At 39.8% G+C, this 19,115-nt stretch overlaps 1 protein-coding gene across 1 annotated transcript in view; it reads right to left on the bottom strand.

The window, feature by feature from the left end:
* The window catches only part of LOC106946015 (zinc finger protein 609-like), a 65,704-nt gene that overhangs the window by 9,234 nt on the left and 37,355 nt on the right, over nt 1-19,115 (bottom strand). Inside the window, exons 2-3 of the mRNA XM_015030071.1 lie at nt 17,413-17,638; nt 227-314 (exon numbers count right to left, since the gene is read on the bottom strand). Coding sequence (XP_014885557.1) covers nt 227-314; nt 17,413-17,638 — 314 coding nt within the window. The remainder of the gene's footprint in view (nt 1-226; nt 315-17,412; nt 17,639-19,115) is intronic.

Raw genomic sequence — 19,115 nt, 5'->3', positions numbered from 1 at the left:
CATTAAGCTGTTGCTGCTACAGCAGATTCATATCACACGCGATATGAAAAGGTTAAGAGGCTTTGTAGCGCGGGTTTGGATAGAGTATGCATCAGTGATTTGTGGCGATTGTGAACCCTCTTCCACCTTGACATTTACAATCCCCAATGCACGACAGCAACTTTAATTGCACGCTAAAGCTGCTTTTCCACTCCTGAAGGGAAATAAACAGGGGGATGCGTCTCACCTGGGGGGAGCCCAGTCATGCCGTGTGCAGTCTAACAAGGTGCCCACGTAGGTCTTGTTTCTCCAGGTGACATTGACCACCAGCATGCCTGTAAGACAGGTAAAAAAAATAAATAAATCACACGTTGACATACATTAAAGCACAACGACTACTTTGTAGTAAATTACAAAGAAAAGCAAAGCTTTAAAATACACAAACATAAATATTAGAGTGCAGAAACTCTTTTACTGCCTTCAGGCTGTGAGCAAAATGTACAAGAACAAATCTTCTCTAAATGATTTCATAATGGAAGATGATTATACAAGCAACCAACCAGGGCTGGGTGATATGTCTTGAAAATGATGTCTTCATACTAGACAAGTTTTTTGTCCATTTTTTTCTCTCTTGCTTTCTTTACTAAAAATTTAATTACAAATGACAGAAAATATTTTCAAAAAGTGGCTTTTATTTTAGCCATTACTTCAGTGAGTTGCGTAACAGAGTATCAAGGCCTTACTGCAATAATTTTTGTGTAATTTGAGAATAGTCATAATATTATCAGAATAAAGGCAGAGAAGAACAGCGTAAAATTACAAAAAAAACCCAACTTGTTTTAATGATAGAAGCTTCTACTGAGCAGCTCAGTCAGTGTGACTTTTCAAATTAGAAAGTCGTTTGGTCAGTCGTTACAAATTCCTGCAGAAGAAAGTAATTTGATGGTAATGCCAAAGTATAACTTCACAAGATGCACCTTACTCGTTTCATTTTTTTATTTTCATGTAGAAATTCTTAGAAAACTTAATTCTTCTAATATTGTCATATTACGACTTTAAACATGTAATATTAACACTTCATTCTTGCATTATTTTAACTTTATGGTCTTACAACCTAATTGTTGGAATCATAACATTTTAAGATTTTAGCCTGATCCTAATATTTCATCATAAAGTTGACCTGAATTCAAAGTCCAAATACACAGAAGCTGTAAAACACGTCTGCCAAACAAGATGACGTCCCTGGAAAGCCCCAAATAATCCAGAATTTCCAGAAATTCAATCTCAAAAGCCAAAAAAATTGGATTAATGGATAAAATAAATGTATCCATTAATCAATCGTCCAGTCCTACCACCAACACTTTTTTAAAATCTTGCCTGTAAAGCAGTGGACTCCCTGAAGAAGCCTGAAAGCCTTTGCCCTCAGGCTTTGACTCTACCACAACTTCTTAAAAAACATACACAACCAATCCAAAGTGAGTGGTTCAGTTTGACAGACAGTAAATGAGTGTGTAAGACAAACCTATTGACTCCCCTGGCATTGCTGCAATCTGTCACATTTAGAAGCTTCTGCGTTGCCATTTGGCCAGCGTGAATTATGTAGCACCCATCGTGTGCTACCCAACCCGACCCCGGGGCCGAGCGTGACACCTGATCCTGCATCTAAAACCTCAAATTAGTTCCAGACACAACTAAATAAAGGACTGGGAAATAGTCTGAGCCTGGCCTTGAAAATAATCCTGCGCAAAATTAATTATCACACATGGGTCAGGCTTCTCCAGCCTATTACAGATTTACTATCTTTAAGGTCCAACATGGCTATCCTGATTTTGACCAATTCTGTTTTTGATTACCAAAATAATAATAAAAAAATCAGGATCTGATCTAATAATAAACACAAATCCAAACTGATCTAAGGGCAAACTGACCAATTGATGGGTGGATCTCTACATTTGAGTTTCAGTGTTGGTGACTCTGCTATCAACTCTTGTTGTTCATTGGTTCACTGACAAAACAACATAATGGCAATTTAACATTTCATTAAACAGTCCCTTCAGGATTTTGCAATTTTTCAGATTTTTTGCAATCAAACTCAGATTCTGTAATGTTACTTTATAAGTATCTGCAAGGAATTTTGCCATATTTGCACTTCTGTATGACAGTAAATATGGATTCTTGTTACTTGACGAAAAGTTGTTCTACACTGAGGTTGCAGTGTAGAAAAGTAAAAAATACTTCCACCTGCAGGTGGGAGTTAGCCATTTAAAGTTAGTCACTGAAACCCAATGTTTTTGACCATTTTTTGTGGAAAATGTCCAATAAACTCTCAATTATGGATTTGGTGTAAAAACATGTGGGAATCTGTAGATTTTGTGTGTATTTGCACAATCACAACAAAATGGAACAACTGATAAATATCTAATTTCACAAACAGGAGCATCAGGAGTGCATGGAACAACAGTACACAACCCACAAGAGCCAGGCAGCTCCTCATTATGCTGGTCACTGACTTGGTCACGCACTGGTGTTGGACAGTATCCCAATCATCAAGCATTTGTCGCAAGTCAGCCAATACAGATGTGGTAAGATCTCATCTCCATATTTCTGTGCACTGCCACAATGATGTGGGATTTTCTTCATAGCTGCCCCACATCATCACAATGCCTCCAACACAACCTGTTTAGCACTGGCAGAGAGAGCTTAGCAAGTTTGTTTTGTGTGCAACAAATTAACTCCTCTGCTCAGCCCAAATGAATTATCCTTTTGTTTAAAAAAACCCCCCAAAAAACAAACAAACAAATATGACAATTTAAAAGGGAAAACAGGCTTTCCTGCTTATGATTACAAAGAAGCATCCTTAGAACAAAGCAAAAACAAAAAAACTGACCACATACAAATAAACTTAGTATTTATATGCATGAACAGAACACTGCACAAGTTGCTGCTGTGAAAGTTGCTCGAAATAAACGTGCCAGTTGAGGCTTTTCAGATTTCTAGCCAAACGACCTCCGAGGATTAAGAGCTGCGACTGCGTGAAAACATTCAGGATTTATTGCCCTGCACCCTCCCTCTCGCTCCCTGGTGGTGACCTCAGCTTGCCACTTCAGCACTGCAGAGAAACCGGACGATGCAGTGAGCTAACTTATCTAATGACACAGGAATGCTGGCTGGCAGCTTCTATCCTCCAGAGCATTTTATTAGCTTAGGAAAACCTCTCTTGCTCACCCCACTTTCCCTCCCTCCTTCACCCTCTCTGTCATTTCCTCTTTTCAATGGTATAACCATCCCTAGCTTACAATCTTCACCCCCCTCCCTTATCCCCTCCCTCCCACACACACACACAAAAAACATTCACAGTTCAGACCTCATTTTTCTCCTGCTGCCTCTGGCATAAAGCAAGAAGAGCATAAGGGATTTATATATGTTTACAGCAACCTGCTGACACTTGGCTGCATGTCTCCTGCCTTCAAATCTGCGGCCGTGAAAACACGAGCACCTGGTCAAGGCTGCAAGCGACGGCAAAAGCACGGCGGGGTCCTCGAGTTCGGATTTCTGTCACATTAAAAGAACCCAGACCCATTTTCTGAAACGCCTTCGAGAGTCCGCCCCCCTAAGCTCTTGAAACACTCAAACACAAAATGGCTCTGGCAGCTGGTCGAGGCAGGGATGTAAATCAAGGCGGTGCACATGAATGACTAGCCTTTCTTGATGTGCAGGATATAGCCCTTCCTTCGCTCTGCCTGGAGAGAGAGAGTGGATGTGGGGTGTTGAGAACGATACGGCGAAATCGTCGAGTCTTAATGATTTTAAATTAGCCCTTCAGATTTTATGCGGTCGTTTATGCAGGCGGCATAATGGAGAAGCATGAATGAGATTCAAACCCCCCCCGGTAAATTTATCTTTGCCTGAAGTTTAGTCAAATTAATTCCCATACTAAATTGTTTTTAATCTTCAGACAAAAAAAAACCTGATAAAATGTGTTTTTCAAAGATTAGTTATAGAATTTGTATGTTTTGAAATTCGTAATGTATTTCACGGAGCCACAAATGTCAACACTGTAGTTTTATTATATATAGCTGTCGTTTTTAGTTTGAAGTACAGTTTAAGTCATGTAATTTTTTTTATGAGAAAACTTTCTGCCAAATTAACTCAAAGCAGAGAGAAAATCAATTGTTATAACAAAGAAAAAATAAATACAAGGCAAAACAGTCGAATCATGACCATGTCATATGATCCGGCTCAGGATTCTCTTATTATGATGTAGAACAAAAAATAAATCCAACCATCACAATGTGCACATAAAGAGACTGGTGTAAAAAAAAAAAACAAAAAAAAAAAACCTTAAAAAAAAAAAAAACATTGTACGCTGTAAAAGGTTTCAGTCCATTTCATAGGTTAGCTTCTAGATTTTCAGTTTGGACGTTTGGGAATAATCCATTTACCTTGAAAACCACAACTTGTGATAAAAACACAATTCTTTTAATTCAGGGGGTTTTATGCCATATGAACTGGCTTACATTAGCCATACTCCAGAGTGTATACCCTTTTGTCTAATGCATGTTCCATTATTTCATACTAAATAGATTATTTTAAGCCCAAGATAGTTTCTGCCATGAATCATTTTGTTCACAAAAGTTCAAAAATTGGGTGTCACCGGTTTAAGCACATTTTAAAAGATTGTATTGCAACCCTGCGGATGCTTTTACGTCTCGGGGTATGAAGTCGTTGCCTTGGCATGGATTTCGTCTCAGGTTCATTTAGCTTAAATAACGACCGTCTCACAAAACCATCTTAAAGTCACCATGAAGATTTTCCATTATGACTCAGGACTGAGCTGTGGCTCCGTTTTCAAGGATTTTTGCTGTTTTTTTTCTTTCTTCTTTTCTTTCTTTCTTCCTGTGAACTGTTGTGTTGTGTTTGGCAGCGTTTTAAGGATCCCTGCCCTGCCTGAAGATAAATCTTCTCCGCAATCTGACATCGCATGTGCTTGCCTTTGGGTTTTCCAGAGGAATTTCCCTGTATTTCTCTTGACATAACTCAATGTCATCTAGCGAAGCTGCGTGAAAACAGCTGATGAGAAGGTGGGACGATCAATCTTATCGAGCACTTTCAACTCTAGTCGCTCTGGCCGATTAATTGGCCAGAATGATTTCATCCCGTCAGGACGAAAAATAAATAAATAAAATGTGCGAAAACATCCACAGTATTGCACAACGTTTATTAGAAAACTGCATTGAGGTGGAATTACAGGATATTTACGAGCCTGTGAAAAAGGCAGCTGCAATCAGAGTGATGCCGCTTTAAAAATACACAATGCAAACATCTTATCTGGCACCTTGCTGTGGTGCCAGGTGCTCGGTTTATTTTTTTTTTTCCTCCCCTGACGGGCTTCCTTCTGGACAGCTTCCCATGCCGAAAGCCTGGAAGGAACTCTGTAATCTTTGGCTTCTGAGTAACCTCAAATCTCAGCCTCTGGCTTTCTCTGAATGATAATAATACCGCTGCCTCAAGACGACGACGGGACAACTCAATCATATTTTCAGTCACATGACCTCCAGTTACTGCAAGCTGATTTGAAGAAGTGAGCAAAATTGTGTTTGGTTTATGCAGATTATGCACAATAAATAAGAGATAATGACATTATACCATACTGAAGTCTTTAGTTCTGCAGTCGCACTAAATCAGGCCTGTAACTAATTATTGTAGTAATCATTTACTCTATTGATTATTCTTATGATTAATCATAAAACATTGGTACATTCTGTAGATTTTTCATTTAACCACTTTAGCCTTATTAATAAATTATTAGAAATGTGTCAAAAGACGCAAATAAATAATTCAATTACTTTTAAAAATAAGCTTTTAATTGTCTACAATGCAACATCATAGCATTCCGTCAGTGTGTGCTTGATCATTTGTAGCAAAGGATGCAGCTAAAAAATACTTCTAACACATGAAGAGCTCAACCTACAGTGTAGGGCTAATCTGTTGACTATTTTTTATGGATTAACTTATCAATATTTGGTTAGCAAAAGTTGCTAACCAAATGTACACAGATGAGCATAAAACATGGTGGAAAGCATAGACATCAATAGAAACTAGGATTAGTTATTGATAGTCAAAATCTGCTTCTTTTTTTCCCTGCATAATGACAATTTTCTACGCAACTCAATTTAGGGTCAAGTATATCAACTAAAACTAATTTGAATTTTCATGTTTTCAGTTTCAGCGCGTCAAGACAAAACAAAAATAGAGTCAAACCACACTTAACAGCTTTTCCTCCGTAAAACAGCATCTTGAACACCAAAACATAACTAACGGGCTCTATTAGAGACGGGAAGTCAGCAAAGAGTCACAGAATGAAATTTGTTTGGTATTTATTTCTCCTTTATTTCCAAAAACAAGTGTGCAATTGCACTACAGAACTTTATTTTCTATTTTTGACTCAATTCCTTACTAGCTTAAGGGCAGTGATTGCTTTAGACAAGAACAAATAAAATAAACACCTGATCTTCAATGAGTGTATTAATTCAGTCACAAAAATAAAAAATACAAATAATTTCACACAATATGGATTACGGGTGAAAAACAAAATGTATCATTTTCTAAATATTATCAACTGGAGCATATGAAGGAGCCTTTTTCAGCAGAAAGAAACAAATGTTAACAGCTTTTCAATAAACTGAATAGAGTTCAAGATGACTTTGCACACATTATTTCCTTTAATATATGTGTGTATGTTTGAGCCTTGATCCCGCTGTTGACTGACTGGATTTGTTTCTGGATTTATTTTAGTAGGGGAGAAAAAAAAAGAAATCCAGCTGGAGTTCAAAGATCAAAAAATAAAACTTGCTGAACGGAGCTGCATTTCACTTGGGATTTGTTTTGTAGGAAAGGGTTTCAGCGGGGTGAGAGAAAAGGGTCAGAGCGATATAAAGCGAACCCAGTTCCCCGCTCTCTGCCCTCCCCCTCCCATCCCCCCTTATTGTGTTGGGCTTAATAGGGTCACCCAGGACAACTGAATGAAGCCCGCATTAATGAGAGGAATTGGCCTGTAATTTTAACACTCGTTTCCTTTCAGCGCTGTTGAACAACAAACGGCGCCTCTATTTGGGCTCTGAACGCAAAACGTGTGAGATTGCTTTGGACGAGAGGATAATGAAAGGCGAGAAATGAAGTCAGGAGTAGCGAGTATGCCGTGTTCTGTTCTAAGCCTCCCCCTCCTTCCCACTTAACACATTTCATTAAGTTCCAGCAGGAGCAAAAATATCAGGTCCTCTGCTGCTGCTGAAGTCGGCGCGGGCTGGGAGTTCACTGGCTGACCTCTGACCTCCTCAAGCCCAACAGGAATCTGCAGAGGTTAATGGCATTTTCACTGACTGACCTTGTCAAAATGCCTTAGTTATCTCTGAAAACGGAGGATCGTTTCTCTGCGATAATTGGGTGAAACACTCAATTAGCAGCATAATATTTAAGGTTTCTATTAGTCTTTTGATGTGTAAGAAAATGTCTGAATAGTACAAGGCATGGCTTAGAAAAAAAACAGCAAAACAAACCAAAAAAAAAAAAAATAATAAAAAGTGTTCGCTTGTGAACAATTACCAGCACTTGCAATTATCACCTTTCAAAACACACTCAGAATCTGATGTGATTATTGACAGACCCTCTGCTAAAAGAGATCCATTTGTCTCCATTCCTAATGCTCCGTGTGAAAGCTCTGCTTTGAAAGGCTGTATGCAGATTTTAAAAAAAAGAAAAGAAAAAGTGGGAACAATGAGAAAAATGGTGTCAGTATTCATCAGCGGAGATAAAAGATAACTGGGTGCTGCCACGAGCAATAACCGTAACCTTGACAAATGAAGCGTTTGAGCACCCAAGTGTCGAGCATGTTTTCATTTTACTGTGTTATCCTGCTCTCGCGGTGCATAAAGGGAAGTAGAGCTTGTCCGGTTATGTGAGTGTCAAAATACTAAGTCCTCGGGATGACCTTTAGCTTAAATGCTGGGCAGACAGCGATTTAGGATGAGCCGTATGAGTCACTTTCAGGACTGTGGAGGTAATACATTGGAATGTAGTCCTGGCAGTAGTCTGTAAAAACCCCCCAAGGGGCTTCAGCGCTCCAGTTTGAACTCTCCTGGGTTAGGAGCTTGTGTGGTCCTATATTCTGATCCTCCCTGACCCACTAAAGGGCTACATGAAAGTCTTGTAGTCTAGATTGCTGATTCCCATAAAAAGAAAAAAAAGGAGACAAAGATGGTAAGAAAAAAAATCTTAAAGGGGCCAAGCATGCAGTGCAAGTTTACAGCAAAAATTAAGTACTAACTTCCGTTGTTATAAAAATTGGACCTGTGTTGCTTAAACTGCTGCTCTTTCTGAAACTCCGCCTTCAGAAAGCCATCAAAACATCTCTTGAAGATGGCGCTAGGTCCACCCCGGTATTTTTCCACAGTTGAATGGTTGCCATGGAAATTAAAGGATTTCTCAAAAAGGCATCACTCAACAAACATTATAACGTGATGTAAACCTCAAAGTTGATTTTACATTATAGTTCCCCCATTAAAATCCAGCTGGTTTCAGATGAAACTTTGTCTCACTATTTTAAGATGGTATTTCCGAGGGTTCAAAGGGTTTCTGGTTTTAATGGTTACAAAGATAAAATGTCAGAACATTAGTATTATAGCAGCAATTGTACTGCTTGATTCTCATTTCCCTTTAGAGCTCCGTCTGGGATTTTTCCCCATTGAACTCGATTTCTCAGGCAGAATTTAAACCGGGCCAGTCAGAGATCAGAAGGAGGAGTTGCGAACGATAACGCTGATTTTCTACTCCGTTTTACATGAAAATATTTAAACCACAAGGAAAAAGAAACGGTCCACACTTTATATTTCTCCAATGTGCTTAAACTGTCTACATTTTTGGACTGATTTATAATTTGTTGCATTTGTAAAAGATTGAAAATCTTGATGCAGATTTCATCTACAACAATAACTAATTCTTTTCTGATCATAAAGATGCACAAACTGTAAGGAATGTTAAAAAAAACAGATGAATCAGAACACCTTTCCTTGCAGAAACATAAAGTACATATATAGACTTTAGTACTGGAGGTGAAAGATGGTATAGATGACTGCTGGATGTGAGATGGGTCTGGTTGATGATTTTATTTGGATTATAAAGCTGCAGTTGAAAAGTTCAGGCTGCCTTCTGGTTTATAAAAGGAGAAAGTCTGAGGTAACTCTCCCTGACAGGAATAACAGCCTGTGAGAAGGTCAATTCTCTTATACCACTGAGAGGAACGGAGCACAGTATCAGTATGCTTTCCACATCGTCCAACATTATCAGCTGCATGCAGCAGTCTCTACCTCCACATAAAGAAAAACAGCAGCCTGCCATGCCGGAAATGACCAAAATATAAAATCCTTGACATTTTTTCCATGTTTTTACATGCAAATAGTCCTCTAAGTAATCAGCACTGCAGCAGGGAGCAGTATCCTCAAATGTCATCCGGGTGAATCTACAATCTCTTGTTAAAACAACCCCTCTGGTGTTTTTCCTTAGAGGAGATGGTGCTGAGATTAAGAGACGGATCTGCCAAAGGCACATTACTCAAGCTCTCCTTGACGTGTATAAGGAAAACATGATATCTTGTGACAACCACTGGCAAAGCCCTCCAACTCCTCCAGGCGTATGATTTATACTTCGAGACTGTTTAAGTGTTTGGAAAAAGGCTGTTGTCGGCCAGTAAGAACGGGAACAAATGTCTCTTTTTTCATGAGATTTGGGTTAATTCTGGAACCATCTTGCCAACTTCACCCTGGGACTAAATGTGTGACTAACAAATCAGGCTCTCTCCCTCAGGAACAATAATCCGTGACTATCTGAAGTTTCCTATTGTGTCATTTTAACCACATGTATTTAGGAAAGCGACATTCTAGTTTGGAAATTCTCCACTTCCACTCATGCACAGTAAGCACTGGTGAGGGTAAGAGTTGGCTAAGAGAGCGGCTAAAGAACAGGCAAATGAAAATCATCTGTGCGCGGACTGAGGAAATTAACCGTTTTACCACTTTTGCTTTAATCCTTAGAACCTGCGCCCGACTGTTAATAAAATTGGTCTTTTGTGATTGGCTTTGCAATCCATTTGGTTGCTGCTCATTGGTCTGATTGACAGATACAGGCGTCCAGAGGACGCTTCCTCTATTTTCAAGTACAGTTCCTCCGGCAACGTCCCAGAGAGTGGCCATGGCTCGTCTGAAAAACGATGTAATGAGTCGTCAGTAAAAGACAGCTGGCAGGTGAGCAATAGACTTAGACATTCATTTTTCACACAGAACTGGTTTATTTCATATTCAGAAAGTAAAAACAAGGAAGAAATTAAACAAATTACACCATTATTACAGGCAAGATGATATATCTAGTCAATGACACAAAACTACACACAACATAAGATGAGATTTTAATATTTAGGGGCTTACTGAGATGATATCCAGACGTAATCTATTTCTGATGAATTTGTGTGGAAGTAAGTTGATAATAGAGAGGCCCACTTTATACATGAACTCTGGTTTTCTGTGCTAGAATGCCCAATCTATGCTAGCTTTGGGAATGCCCAATCTATGCTAGCTTTGGGAATGCCCAATCTATGCTAGCTTTGGGAATACCCAATCTATGCTAGCTTTGGGAGAGTCTTTAACCTAACACTGCTTTAGCCATGCTCCGGATCATAAACTTTCAGATTTTGAAGCTGTTAACATTGTAATAGCATGGATAATAGAATTTTTATTGAAATTCCAAAAACAGTAAAAATGCTGACGGGGCCCGTTATGATAGCTTGAACCGACGCAGCAACTAGACAGTGCTACATGAGATAAACTTCACTTCCATCAGTTTTACATTCACATTTCTTCTATGCAGAAGCCTAACCGTTATTAACTGCCATGATAAAGCCAAAGCTGGAGATGCTGCTGTGATGGCGGCTGTATAAATAATCCATGAGACAAACACTTATCACAAACAGCTTATATTATTCATCTATTAGGGAGCATAAGAAGCTGTGGGACCTGCTTTGGGAATAGCCTGCTGTGAACTGAAGGATCTGTGTGTGTGTGTGTGTGTGTGTGTGTGTGTGTGTGTGTGTGTGTGTGTGTGTTGTGTGTGTGTCTAAACGCCACACTGCCACTGGCATGGAGCTGCAGTGTTTGGCTAAAGGGGCCCCCTCTGTGTTCCCTCTGCCCTGGAGCAGGAGCCAAGGCGTTCTGGGCTCTGTTTCAAGACCAATAAACTTCTCCTGCATCTCAGAGATGGCATTTGGAGGTATCAGCATGCTAAGCCTGGGAGGGGCCGCCCCCGTCGCCCCGCCAACACGACCCTGGGAGCTGCCACTGCCTTGTCTGCTCTGAGGGGATTTGTTTCAGTGCTAGGCCTTAAAATACCATCGCTCCGACCCCCCCTCCTCCCCACCTCACCCAGCTAACCTCCTTCTGATCTCTATGCTTCGGTTGCCTCCAGACTGACAGCATGACAGAGACTTTCTCCTACGTTCGACATTTTTTTGTTCTTCTACAAAAGACCTACATGGCTTTAATTTCTTTTTTTTTTTAATGGTATGTGGGTTTTATTTTAGAGCAACTCATGATGCATTTTAGCTTCCATTAAGTCATTATCCAGATTTGGATGCATGCGTGCTCAAAGCCTCAAATTACACGAGACAAAAAAAACAAAAAAAAAATCCATTCATCCTCATCAAGCAAGAATGTTGCCAGGTACAACCAGAGGTCCAGCTTCTTTGATCGCTTTTTATGATGTGTTGCTTGCTTCCTCCTTGTCTGCTTCCTTCTCTGGCATTCAGAGCGAGTCGGGTGAGGCGCAGACAATTACTAGGAGCTTGTTGTTCATTTACTCCCACTAGGCCAAAAGGCGGAGGTGATAAAGCAGCTGTTGTTTGGCATGCTAAATTATATCCGCACACGTATTTAGGTAGGGGGTTAAAATGTCTGAAATGTACAAATACGAAAGAATCTGGTGAACACTTTTTTAATTCACCTCTAATCAGAATGACTGCTGTGTTTTTGTTCCTTGTTCTTGGGTCTTTTTTTTTTTTTTGACAGGGTTGGTTCTTATTTGTTGAAGTAACAGCAGCTGCATGGGGGTGTGACGCAAATGGCAACCAGGTCGATTTCATTCCAAGGCCAGTCAGCGGATTTTTAGGAGCTTGTGCCATAAAAAAATGATGCAGAGGGAATACAGCACATATCTTTGTGTCGTTTAATGTGGTGCGAAAAAAGCAGCACAACGGAAGTCATTGAGAATAAGTTCACCGACTATACCAATACTGAAAAATCTGAAGAATGCAGATTTTAATGGTAAAACGACACCCTGGTGTTTCCTTTTAAGACACAACATCAGGCTCTCTTATAAACAGAAATTCATTTATCTGCAGCTAACAAGCAGCAAATTCAAAGAAGCCGTTTTTAAGCTAAACACTCGGCTTTATTGTTCAGCAAACAAAGATTTTTCATGTCAAAGTTGAGTTAATATACAAAACTGATAGCTCATTAAAAGGTAAAATTGAGAGAGGGGTTGTGGGTAATTTTACTGAAGGTTTGAATCGTTGCTACTTTGATGGAAAACCATCAAGAAGAATCAAACAAAAACAAAGGCCTTGATCAGAGAAAAACCAATAGAGATGTTAAAAATGTGCGTTTTGATTTGCGTCTCAACTCTACTCGACACATAACAGGTTCTTATGTGTTCTCTTCTTAGCGTCTCTTACAAATACAGCAAAAGTCAGTTTAAACAAACTTAGAATGAAATGTAAACAAACTTCAACAGCGTCCAAAATGTAAAGACATGAAAAATGTAAACAGAAGAAAAATACTGACCTCGTTTTATTTCTGCTTGCTGAATCATTTATGTCCTTATATACAGACTGAGGTTTAAAATACCAAATAGAGTAAAATCGTAGCTGTTCGGCCAGGGTTTTATTCTAATGATGCCATTCCGCCGTTTAAACTGTTTGAACTTAATGAAAATCTTTAATAAATATCATTAGGAGAAAAGGAGAGTTTGCTTACAGAAGTTTTTCTGTGAATATCAGGGTAAAAAACCACAACTATAATTATGATGTTGAATTGAGTGTGTGAAGCTGCTAAACTGCTACCTGATCGTTGTAATTAAATATATACATATATTTTGTATATTTGATGGGTTTATGCAAATTGTCTCCAAGTAGCAGATGGTGTTATTATTGGAAACTGTATCTTGTATTTATTGAAACAGGTAAAATATGCACCATCTGGTGATTTTTTTGTTCTTAACTTGAAGGTTTTATAGATTTTAAGGTTTTTGTTTTGTTCTGTGAAGATCTGTCAGGGATAATTAATGTCATTAGAAGTGATAATCTGTAATATTTCAAAGAGAGTCAGCAGGTCCAAACAGGGTTCCGAATCGCAATCAATGGAAATATAACTTCATATAAAATCTTCAAAAATAACATGTAATTTAATAAAACTGCACATGAGATTTCTGACTTTTTTTTTTTTTATTTTTGTCTTCATAATTCATTAAAACCAGTAAACGACCAACACAACCCAAACAATTATACTGGGGTTAAACACAGCATGCTACCACCACCAACACTATGTCAGTACACAAGTATGGTATGTTGCTACCGGTCAATAAAAGCGTTCGATAAAATGTAGTTGTGTAATATTGATCTTGGTTACATTAAAAAGAAGAAACAAACATTTGTTTATTCCACTAGCAACAGCGGCCGGTGAGAGAAATGCTCAACTTCCACCCCCTGACAATCAATGGCATAAATTACAGTATACCAAATGAGTAGTACAGTATGAAAACATGCATGTACATGCAATTTGTTCCTGTCAGCTAACATGGACCATATTTCTTCTCCATGTCCATAAATCCCCAGTAATAAATTGAGTGCTTTTGATATTTGAAACCGTGCTTTTTGACGGCGATCGCTCTGCCCTTTCAAACCACAGTTCTTGTTATGGGGGGGGTGTAGGAAAAGAGGGAGCCGGCTACCTTAAACGAACATAAAAAAGAAAAATAACTTACAATTTAAAAAAAAAAAGTCATATCACATGTAGCTTCTTCCTATCAAGCAACTCTCACGGCAAATTTCAAAGTAAGTCTAAAAACCCTGACAGAAATAAATTATGTCTGCTTGACAAGTCTTTTTCCTCTCAGATAAAAAGAAGAAGAAGAAGGGGGGGGGAGGGGAAGCATCTTCAAAGCGAGTGCACTTGTAATCTTACCCGAGTGGTCTCTAAAGCTCTGACAGCCATAACAACCTGTGTGCTACACCTGCAGAGTGCCCACCCCCCACCTCCCTATCACTACCTCCCAACCAACCCCCCCCTCCCTATCTCTCTTCACCTCACCACTTTAAAAACCACTCTAAAGCACCCACCGTCCTCCTCCCCACTGGGCCAGACAGGACAGAATCAGAGGAAAACACAGCTCCACCAGACCAAACCACCACCTCTTTCAGCCAAAATACCAGCTTCAGAGAAAAAAAAAAGAGAGAGAGAGTGAGAAAGAGAGAGAGAGTGTGCAGGCGAAGGACAGGGGGAATGTGAAAGGGGAAGAGGGGGGCAGGGCAAAAGGAGGGGGCTCAATCACTCTGTGGGAGGCAGAGAATGAGGGAGAACAGCATAGTACTGGTTTTGGCTCGAAGCCATGTTTGTGTCACTAACAGAAGTGGCCTTGTCTTCCCCCCACTCCCAGCCCCCACGCCATGCACTCACTCTCTCCCAGTTTGCCTGGATACAGAGTCAAGGGGTGACCGGCTGGATGCTCAGTAACAGAAGAGAGGGAATCAAACACGGCTCAGAGCTGGAGCAAAAATCACAAAAAAAAAAAAAAGGATAGAGGGGGGAAAAAGCCACTCAATGGCAAAACAGGGGCTGTTTTGGGAATGTTGATGAGGCAGAGAGTTTTTTTTTTATCCCCCCCTTCTCCTCCTCTGTTTGGTTCCTCAAAGTGAACCAACAGGCAGCACTGTGGATGTGTGGGCGATTTGTACTCGGCATGCCCGCAGAGCGGCTGAGCGCGAGCCGCTTTGAAGATTCACTGTTTGCATTATTTCACATTCACAACAGAGAGAGGGGAAAAAAAGAAGCAAAGTTTCTCAGATCCAAAAGGAACCTGATAATGATACTGATACATCTTAAAATTAAATAAGCTCAATGTGGTTTCAATCAAAGGCTGGGGAAAAAAAAAACAACAAAAAAAACAAGAGTGCCTAAGATTTCGCTCGGATTGCACCGCAGGAGATGAGCCAACTCTATTCCCAACTGGCATGCCTGCAAAAAAAAAACAAAAAAAAAAACAACAAAAAACAACACAGCTTTTGTTGTGGAGGCATGATGTTTTTGAGGAGATATCTCTGTGCAACAAACTCCCGTCTGCACACTGCCAGGCAGAGCAGAAAAAAAAGAAAAAAACAAATCAAGGCCACCTAAGAACTGGCTGCCAACTATTATGCTGCCTGGAAGTATAATGCAGTATGTGCTGTTAAAGCACAAATTGGTGCCACCACTATATCCTCAGGCAATTTTGGGTATACTGAACTATATTTCAGGAGGCATGAAGGTATGAAAAGTAATGACAAAACAGAAAATTTATTTGATGTCTTAGCCTCACAGCAGTCACTATGTACACCTTCAAAGACGTTTACATACATTCATCAATGGCATAAATTAGGGGAGCACCGACTGCAGTTTTAGGGCACTTTAAAAATCCCAGCCTGCCAATTCAGGTTTTGGTCAATATGGATTTAAAAAAAAAAAAATCTGATAATGTCATAGGAGTCAGAAAAGTTAAGTTGACAATAGTGGAATGACTATTGTTAACCACAGACATCCAGATGGGACCTGGTGTTCGGTCCTCATCTGCACACAGTTGTGTTTCCATTACAAATGTGCGTAGCACTTTGTCGATATTCTGCTACTGTCGGAAAAACACAATTTCGCAATTGTGGTTTTTCTATTAAATAAAACAGGGAATTAAAATCACAAGTGAATATGTTTGTTTACACGATGTCATCTAAAAACATGACGCGCCATCGTCTTCCTGCCACTTCCTGTCGTCGCCTTCAAGTATTCCGCTGGTAGAAACGTCCAGCTGTTGATCATGTGACTCATATGATGCAACAAAAAATAGTGTTTCCAATGTAGTTTCGCAAAATACACAAATTTTGATACCGCTGAAAAACCACCTCATCCGCATTTGAAATTGCTATGTTTCCGTTAAGCAAAAGTATTCTTATAATTCCAATTTGCGTAATTATACGGTGAATGGAAACACATATACAGGTTGATTTTCAGATGTTTGCAGAAGTAGATAAGGTCCATTTTATATGCAAGTATTGGCCAATCGTGAGCCAAGCATGAATATAGTTAATCCTTGGTTTTAATAGTGCATGTGAACCAATGCAGATGTGATGTGTGTTTGACATCACAGCCATATTGGCAAACCCAATTGTGTTCCAAGTTTGAACCATCTGACCCAGAATGTCTCAAATCCTTAAGAAGATTTCAGAACAATCCAAGAACCAAAGCAATTCAAGTCTCCCATGAACTGGAACCTGCTACAACACTGTTGTCATTGTTCGCAGTGAAGCCAGTTTAACATCAACATGGACTGAAAAGCTCTTGGCCGAGGTAGACGTTCCTGCTGTAAAAATCCAAACTTTCAAGCTTGAATGAAATTTGCAGCTGCCCTAATGTACAAGCCAAATCCCTCGGCCAAAGTAGACAGATTGAGGCTTATAGCCACAGTGACAACGCATATTTGGATAAGTCAAGGTGACGCTTTCGCACCTACATGCTCAATAGCACAAAACTGTTCAAGACTGCCTTCAGATTCTTCCAACTTCACCTCAGATCAACAATTAAATGGCTGAACCCTGGATGTAGCTGGGTGCTAAAGCAGGACAATGATTTCAAACAGATTTCTAAACTGTTCTTGAAATTAATACAGTGAAATTAATCTACCAAAAGTTCTGATCTCAACCCAGATGAAAGGCAGGACAATGCCAGAAAACCAAGCAATGAATAACTGAGCTCTACTGTAAAATCCAGCCGGATTTATTCCAGAAGAGTGTTGATGACAAGCATTATCAAGGTGCAACTTGTTGAGGAATATTTAACATTTCACCACATAACACTGAGTAGTGATTGTGTCTGAACAGCTTTGACTGTGTGGATTTTATGAAAATATACAAGAAATTCCAACCATTGCTTAAGAAAAAAAAAAAAGCAAAACTAACTGAGGGGAACTGTACAAGACAAGACGCATCAATCCCATACGTTTTCCAATATTACCTCTTGTGCAAAAACAAGGCAGAACTTAAGTGTTTCACGAGAAGAGATTTTTCTGAGAATTATGTTTAATCACTTCTCTTACCGTCTTCGGTTTCTTGCCACACGATACCTTCAAGGTTGACACTGGTTCCGGGCTCGCACGGCCCCAAGCACTCGGGTTCTGTGGCCAGGGCCACGTCGGATGTGTTCACTGCCACCGAGCGCGTGCGCACCATTATCTGCTCGCACGGCGAGGCGATTTCGCTGTTGCCGACCGTGGCCAGCAGGTGGAGAGGGGGAGGAGCTGGCGTGGAGACGGGAGATTCCATCTGCGAAGAAGGACAAAGAGGTTTGAGAGACCAAAAAAACAAACAAAAAAAAAAACAACAACCCATGAAACACTTCAGAACATTTTTCTAATCACACACAGAGCTAATGTAGTTCAGTATATTATTGTAAAATAATGTTTCAAGTACGGATATAAGCATAAAAATGTGGATGTTCACCTCTCACATTGTATGCTTTTGTATTTCCCATTAGCTAATTCCAGAATGACAACCACCATTTCTGAGGCTTTTAAATTTCATGACTTGAATTAACTTTGACACATTATTTGTTTTTGACATTAAATTCAAACAAATTTCAAGTAATAATACGTAGCAAAATCAGATGGCAAAACTGAAACTGGGGACTTTGCTGTTTGAGCGTCTCATACCAGTCGTCAACTAGAAAGAGATGAAGATGTGTGACAGAAGGAAAAACTGTCGTCTTAATGGTTAGCATTAGCTTCTGGCTTCTGCTAATTTTTTTAAGTGTGTAGTGGCTTAGCATTAGCTAAGATAATTAGCAGTAAGGCTTTAGAATAGTTCAGATTCTTGCTTAGTAAATTACTGGTTACTGAACCTAACGTTTTGGTTAGCTGTGCTCACTGCTGACAGTAACAGCTGCCAGTTTTAGGGCAAACATATGCTCTGTTACAACCATGGCAGACATTTTGAAAAATGTGCACTAGAAAGTCATCTAACGGGCCATTCTAGTGCAAAATTTTATGTAACATGATGGTCACCTGGAATAATTGCTACCATCTTGAATTATTCTATCTTTTTTTTTAAACTAGCACCTGGGGACATAAGTTAGGTTTTTGTATCCACATGTGAATGATTTTGTGAATCTACTGCACTAATGCTATGATTCAGCCAACATGGAAAGGGAAGTGGATATTGAGAGATTCTGGTAAAGGCCCCTGAAAGAGATCCTCAATAGAGCGAAGGGCGATGCAGCTGTAAAGTGGTGCAATGAGCTACTGTGTCTTTCCTCAACCTTTCTCCTCAACCTCAGAGGTGATTAGCAGTCAGGGAATGAAGAGGAGGAATGTGAACTGCCTTAACTGCCTCTGTGGAGGGACAGAATTAGAAATGGAGGGTCGAACAAACAAACCCCCTCGCCACAACCAGCTCTTCCAGCTTTCCTCCCTCGCACACAGCAGAGCTATCCATGACACCAAATCATCTCGCAGACTGATCGCTCATTAATTTTCTCAATTAAAAAAACTAGTTGCGGTGAGGGAGTAGGCCGCTGAGGGTCAGTAATTGATTTCACCTGTTCTGACACGCCGTGACAGCGATGAAACAACAGAGGGTCCGTGTGGGAGAGGAAAACGAAAAGGACAGCCAGGCGGGGACACAATGAGAGCGACCAAAACTGGAGGCAGGAAAATGTGGGTGGACAAAAAAAAAAAAAAAAAAAAAAAAAGAAAGGGGGGGGAAAAATGATGATTTTTTAAAGCCCCGCTTGAACAACACTCTT

Source organism: Poecilia latipinna, unplaced genomic scaffold (genome assembly GCF_001443285.1).
Source record: "Poecilia latipinna isolate Pla-1442-1.1 unplaced genomic scaffold, P_latipinna-1.0 Scaffold172, whole genome shotgun sequence".
In the NCBI taxonomy this organism is placed as follows: Eukaryota; Metazoa; Chordata; class Actinopteri; order Cyprinodontiformes; family Poeciliidae; genus Poecilia; species Poecilia latipinna.
Note: the sequence above shows the minus strand (reverse complement) of the source record. Positions and strands in the feature narration are given on the sequence as shown.